General features: G+C 46.3%; 1 protein-coding gene across 1 annotated transcript in view; it reads left to right on the top strand.

Moving 5' to 3' along the window:
* Positions 1 to 882: 882 nt before the first annotated feature.
* The window catches only part of LOC310774064 (SH3 domain-binding protein 4-A-like), a gene marked incomplete at both ends in the record, with an annotated part of 23,432 nt that continues 16,938 nt past the window's right edge, over positions 883 to 7,376 (top strand). The window contains 4 exon segments of the mRNA XM_083634124.1: positions 883 to 903; positions 905 to 1,034; positions 4,578 to 6,241; positions 6,798 to 7,193. Of these exon segments, the coding sequence (XP_083490250.1) occupies positions 883 to 903; positions 905 to 1,034; positions 4,578 to 6,241; positions 6,798 to 7,193 (2,211 nt within the window).

The following is a 7,376-nucleotide window of genomic DNA, read 5'->3' as shown; positions in this document are numbered from 1 at the left end:
TATGCATGGAGGCTGCAGCAAAGAAAAGCTGCAAAAGGCAAAGTTATTATGCCAATAAATCTGGACTATATTAATGTTGAGGCATTGATATAATTACTGTAAACAAACAAGACCACTGCAGAGAAGATTGGCAGAAGATCTACCAGTCTCTCCTCATGCGTCCTCCATAGTTTCTCCTTCACCTGGTGGGTCTGGAGGGAAATCTGCTGGATCGCTTTACGGAAGCAACGGGACTGATGGGAAATGAACACCTGTCAGACTGGGATTCAAACCAGCAGTGTTCAAACCAGCAGGGGAGTTTGTTGCAAACAAAACAGGCAAAGTGTCAATTGACTCACATTATGCTTTTGCCCAGCGGTTTGCATTGGGTTGCTGATCTTCTGCACCTCCTTTATTGCTTAGTGATGCGTTTTTACCAGTCGTTTCCACACAGAGCTCAGATCTCTTTTGGGTTCATTTCTTTTATTGCTTTTTGATTGCTCTCCCCTTACAGTAAATCACATCTCTCTCTCCCTCTCTCTCCGCTCACCTGTCTTGCTCTTACATCGATTTAAACAATTCCCTCTGTTCATTTCTCTCCCTGGCACATTTCTCATGCACGGCCCCTCGACAGAAAATCTCTGCATGTGATATTTGTCAAACGTATCCTCCGCTGCCTCGGCTTTGACATTTCCAGTTCTTACATCTGACTGATTGGATTCCTTAACTGTGTTCGCGATCTAGAAAATGAAGCTTTTTCCACTGGGTTGCACTCGTAAGTCGCTCCAGATAAGAGCCTGAGCCAAATGAGTAAAAATGCAAATGAGATTGAACCGGGCCGGTCAGTTCCACTGGCTGAACTCTCTGCTCCTCTCTGTCTCCTGTCCAGATGGGAAGCTGCCAATGAGCGAGCGCTGTGATACGGACCGTCATGGCTGCCCATCGCATCGTCAGAGTGACCAACACCACCCATGTCCTCCCTCGCTGCAAGTCTGAGGGGACGCTCGTCGACTTCAGTGAGGGGGTCTCCGGGGTCAGCCTCACCGATGTCAAAGGTCAGGTTTTTGTCTGACTTGTTTGTTTTGATTGATTTGAATGCTTACATTTGTAGAGTGCATCAAGAGGCGTACAAATAAAGGAAGACAGACACGTTTCTCCATAATCTAGGCCGATAAAACTCATTAAAAACGTTGACCTTACACAGCCGATCGGAACACTTTTAGCTTGGTGAAGCAACAGAAACCCACCAATGATAGGCAGGTGCGAAATATCAGTATCGATATTATTGCTAATAGGTATTGTATCTGTTTAAAAACAATTATTGACACCTGTTGCAAATGAGTGTTGTATCCGTTTAAATGTTTTGTATCGATACTTATCAATACTACCAATACTTTTGACAACGTTACAGTGCAGTGAGAGAATTTGACTCAAAATACCATGGAAGTTTAGCCTAGTAATCAGGCCAGATGAATCCTTCATTAAGGTCTGGACACAAGCCTATCCACCACTGATTCTGTAACGTATTTTGAGCCCCAACTGATTGGTTGCTGTCTGTGTCAATCATCAAACTCATTGACCAATCGCGGTAGCAAAGCAGGACAACTTCAACGATTCTGCGCGATATGTGAAGCGTGCGAGATGCCTAGTACTTTAAAAAAGGGGGTCATAGCCTACTTTGTTTTAATGTTGTGCTTTTGCGAGACTTAAATGTATTTCCCCCCCTCAAATCATTTGGGAGTCAATTATTCAATCCCAGGAGGAAGATAGTAGTCTCCCTCCTCTCTTCACTGTCTTCTGTTCACTTACATGTTCCACATACTAATGACCTGAACTAAAAATAGGAAATGATGCAATCCATCTGCTTATATCTAGTCTTCTGAAAGGCATTCTCTCTAGTGTTTTGGTTGCATTATGAATAATTAAAGATAATTGAGGCATTGATGGAGGAACATTGTTTTCCTTTAATTTACCAGCATCTCAAAGACCTTCAGCTGTTCACAAGATGCTGTGTTCTTAAAGGGAATCAATTTGTTACCTTTATTTATCCAGGGATAACGCAGGGATGAAGCAGGGATCAGCTACGCTCTGATTCACACTCACATAGCCAATTACACTCAGAACTGAGAGCTGCTTAGTGGAGCCAGTCTTTGCTGCAAGTAAATATTAATTATAAAGCACTATTCTGTAATTGTTTAATGGAATCATAGTTTTTGAGGGCGAGAGAACATTTCTCCACGATTTTTCTGGCCCAAAACCTCTCAGCATCCCCTCCTCGTCTCGACTACTGCCACCGCCTACGTGAAAAACATTGGTCAATAATTTTACTTGGAATTTTAAAAATACTCATAATTGAACCATCAGTCAATGAGTAATTGGGTGCAAGACACAAAGGAGTTCAGTGTCCATATAAACATGAAAAACAATTATATAAATTAGACAACGCTAAGTTCACCTCCCTTACGAGGTGTTCCAGGCACGTCCAGCTGGGAGGAGACCACAGGGCAGACCGAGGGCTAGGTGGAGAGATTATGGTAAAAGCGGTAATTTAGCGTTTGCGCTCGTTTAACGCCGTGCGCAATGCAGGGGGCGGGCACAAGCGCATACCTGTTAGAATTGTACTGGGCATAGGCGTGCCACATGCCAAAGCAGGCGGTTCAGCGCTAAAATGTGGGGATAGATGGCATAATCTCCGCGCTGCGCAGCGCAGAAACCTCATTACGCACTGACGTGCCACGCCAGGACATTAAATTCAGCTGCTAAAATTGGGTAACCAGCAGATTATTCGGTGAGGCAATCAACTATAATTCACTAAGAAACTTTTATCACATCGCAAGGAGGGGTTATGGTAAATGAATTGAGAAAACTTGTACATTGTAGCCTACTTGCAATAGGCTATTCACCTTCACCTGCTATAACACGGAGGGTCGTTGGCATCACAGCCGATCTGTCACAAGCTCTCTCCATCTCTCTGTCCTCGGTGGCAGCTCGGTGTTTCACCGAGTTTTAATTGAGTCCACTGTAAATCCTCCAAGCTTTTCTTTTGTCTCCGCCGTTTACCTGCTGCAAACATGTTTCTGTTGTCCCACCCCAGTCAACAAAATAACCCGAATTGCATCAAAACTCGTTTTTAACAGGTATATGATGTATTACAGGGACTGCAAGATGGGAATCTGGTTTGATTGATCTAATGCCCAGGCATTGCCAGGCCACACCTGTGAATAATTCTGGTGGTTAACACCACCCAAATTCCGTTTGCGCCGTGCATAAATGATTTGGCACGCCTCTAATCTGCGTTTGCGCCCGTTGTCGTGACGAGTTTTGCTTCCCCGTGAGTATTGTCACATCTACCCAAACAATTATATCATTTTTAAACAGTTATGTTTCTGTATAATAAATAGAAACATAACTGTGTTGAGGAAGGCCTTTGGCTGAAACGTTCGTTGCTGCTGCCCGGTTTGAGGAACTATTAAAACATTCATTATTATGAATTAATTATTACTGAACTCTTTGCTTGCCCTGCACCCAGTGAGTTTTTAATCCATTTTGAGTGTGCTAGCTACCGGTGAGTTTCTATGTTTCTGTATAAATCATTACAATATGCTCCCGTGAGGTGGGGATGCGTTTAGCTGCTGCCGGGCGGGGGTGCAAAACTCGGCATAACACCTGGACAGCGGACTGCAATCTTGCCTGCGTTAAGGCATGCGCAAACAAATAGGGGATATCGCCTGTACCAAGATAGGGCCCTATATCTCCACGCTGGCCTGGGAACGCCTCGGGATCCCCAAGTCAGAGCTGGCTAATGTGGCCAGGGGAAGGGAAGTTTGGGGTCCACTGCTGGAACTGCTACATCCATGACCCGATCCCAGATAAGCGGTTGAAGATGGATGGATAGATAGACAACGTTCCTGCACTCAAGCTGTGTCTAGGAATATACTCTTATTGTAATAATAATAATAATAATAATAATAATACAAACTAGAGGGCACTCGATAGAGTGTGTACCTCCGCCAACTTTTCTACAAAGTGTTGTGATGTGACGCGAGTCCGTTAGGCGCCTTTTACCACACCCCCTTTTGGCCAGTGGGCGTGGAAAGTTAATCACTTTTAAGTTGGCCCCTACTATTCGCTGCACTGCATACTTGCATGGAGTCAAATTCCTCATTTGTAATGTAATTACTTACTGTGGCTATTAAAGTGTTGTTATGTGTAATGTCAATCCGTTTGGAAGTTAAGCACCTTTATGTGATTAGCCACGGCCATTGCCACGCCCCCTTTTGGCCAGTGGGCGTGGAAAGTTAATCAGTTACTAAGTTGGCCTGCTTTTTGCATGACCTGCTTTTCCACCAAGTTTCGTGCAAATCCATTCAGAACTTTTTGAGATATCGTGCTGACAAACAGACAAACAAACAGACACAAACAAAATGGCGGTGAAAACATTACTTCCCGGCCAACTCTGTTGGCGGAGGTAAATAATTATAAAATTCTTCACAATCAAGACAAATGAAACAATGTTACACACGTCATTGGGATGGGGGTGATTGTGGTTAGTACTGTATCATCTGCTAATTGCTACGGTATATATTTTTCTGTTTCAGTGCCTTCCCCCAGTGCCTTAAGGTTGGACACTTCTGCCTCCTATGGAGCTGCACAGGAAGTAGTTGCCATAAAGGATTACTGCCCCAGCAGCTTCACCACACTGAAGTTCTCCAAAGGGGACCGGCTGTACGTGCTGGACACGTCGGGCGGCGAGTGGTGGTATGCCCACAACAACATGGAGATGGGTTACATCCCGTCGGCCTACGTTCAGCCACTAGGGTTTAGGAACTCTTCGCTCAGCGACAGCGGGATGATCGACAGCCTCGGGGAGGGCAACGAGGAGGGGTCGAGGGAGTTCGGAGGCCTGGGGGAATGGACAGGGGTGACCCTTAAGCCCACTCTGTCTTACAACAGCAATCCCTTCTCTGTGAACCCCTTTGTCAATGTATGCGTTCCGTCGGATCAGAACTGCAAGGAGAAAGTTGTAAGGAAATCAGGGGATCTTATTCTCTTTGACACATTGGCTTCTCCCTCCTCCGTTTCCAACTTTAACTCTAGCACATTCATGACAAATGGGTTCAGCAGCTGCAACGTTATCAATACAACATGCCCCACCAGCCCCAACCAAGAGGTTTCACAGAGCCTCCACGGGGATAACTTGTTCTTCAGGAGTAAACGTTCCTACAGTCTTTCAGAACTGTCCATCCTACAGGCTCAATGTAATCCAACCTTGCCCTCATCTGGGTTCTTCACGGGACTTAAGGCTCCTTCGCCGGAGCAGTTTCAGAGCAGGGAGGACTTCAGAACTGCATGGTTGAACCACCGTAAGCTGGCCAGGTCTTGCCACGACCTCGACTCCCTGGGCCAGAGCCCCGGGTGGGGCCAGACGCAGCCGGTGGAGACCAACATCGTGTGCAGACTGGACACCAACGGAGGGGTCGTCCAGCTACCAGACACACACATCAGTGTGCACATCCCCGAGGGCCACGTGGCGCACGGAGACAACCAGCAGATCTCCATGAAAGCCTTGCTGGACCCTCCTCTGGAGCTCAACGGGGACCGCTGCTCCACCGTCAGCCCCGTGGTGGAGATAAAGCTCAGCAACATGGAGACCAAGTCTTTCATCACACTGGAGATGACGGTATCGGTGACGGTGAAGAGGGAGAGCAGTCACAATGCCGAGATACTTTGCGTCCGAAGTGATTGCAAAGAAGGCCCCTACACGCCTATCCCCAACGCTTACATTTACAAGGACACAGTCCAGGTGCAGCTGGACAATCTGGAGCCCTGTATGTATGTGGCTGTCGTTGTTCAGGCGCAGTACATCAGCCTCAACACCACTGTCTGGGACCACGTGCAGAAGAAAGTGACTTTAGGCGTCTACGGTCCCAAGCATATCCACCCATCCTTCAAGGCAGTTGTCGCCATGTTCGGGCACGACTGTGCCCCCAAGACCTTATTGGTGAACGAGGTGGGCCGGCAAGCCGGCTCCACCCCGCCGGTGGCCCTCCAGCTGTGGGGGAAGCACCAGTTTGTGCTGGGATACCCTCAGGACCTCCAGATGGGCTTGTACTCCAACATGTCCAACTACCAGGTGAAGGCGAGCGAAGGAGCCGTGGTGATCCGGGGATTTCAGGTGAAGCTGGGGAAGGTCAGCCGGCTCCTGTACGGGATAACGTCGCACAACCCGGACAGCATCGCAGACTTTACTCTCAGGGTCCAGGTCAGTTTTGGGGAGGGTTACTTTTCAAATGTATTCCACTACAGATTACTGAATACATGCCAGGGAATGTCATTTGTAGTGTATTCCATTCGTTTACTCAAGTTAAGTAACATATTCGAAATACTTTGATTATTATTTTTTGAATACTTCAAAATCGTCTTCTTGAGCCCATTTGTCTGGGTGACAAATGTATGCAAACGTGAGGGCAATGCGGTCGTGACGCGCACTGAATTAATGTTGTGACCTTCTTCAGCATGTTTGTCAGTCAAATTTTCTTTATATTTCCATGTCAAAAACACATTCTTGAGAGTGTCCCCGCTGTGTCTCCCCTGACTTTGCCATTCTCTTGTGGTGTATGGCTGACATACTGTAATGATCCTAGAGCAAATAAAACAAAAAAGTACCTTAAAGTAATCAATTCTTAAGGAGAATAACTGTATTCAGACTATGACCAATTTAAACTGTGACTGTAAATGGAATACAGTTACTTATATTCAGTATTTTAAATACTGTATTTTAAATACATGTATTCCATTACTCCCCAACCCTGGTCCAGGTCAAAGATGCCCTCGACTGCATCCTCGCACAGTTCTGCGTCCAAACCCCACAGCCGCCGCCGAAGAGCGGAGCGCGGTTCATGGGCCAGAGGAGGTTCCTGAAGAAGAAAGAGGTGGATAAGATTGTCCTCTCGCCCCTGGCCGTCACCTCCAAATATCCGCAGTTTCAGGACCGCTGCGTCACCAACCTAAAATTCGGCAAGTTGATCAAAACAGTGATCAGGCAGCACAAGAGCACCTACCTGTTGGAATACAAGAAGGGAGACATCATCGCTTTGCTGAGCGAGGAGAAAATCAAAGTGCGAGGGCAGCTGTGGACCAAAGAGTGGTACATCGGATACTATCAAGGCAAGACCGGGCTCGTCCACGCCAAGAACGTCCTGCTTCTGGGAAAGGTAAACAGAGATGGGAAGTAACTAAGTACAAATACTTTGTTACTGTACTTACGGTATGTAGGATTTTCAGGTGTCTGTACTTTACTGAGTATTTATTTTTCTAACAACTTTTTCCTTTTGCTCCCTACATTTTAACATAAATACCTATGCTTTCTACTCCTTACATTTTTAAAACAGGCTAGT

The sequence above is a fragment of the Poromitra crassiceps genome (genome assembly GCF_964638095.1).
Source record: "Poromitra crassiceps genome assembly, chromosome: 3".
Classification (NCBI taxonomy): Eukaryota; Metazoa; Chordata; class Actinopteri; order Beryciformes; family Melamphaidae; genus Poromitra; species Poromitra crassiceps.
This window is presented reverse-complemented; position numbering and strand designations above follow the sequence as displayed.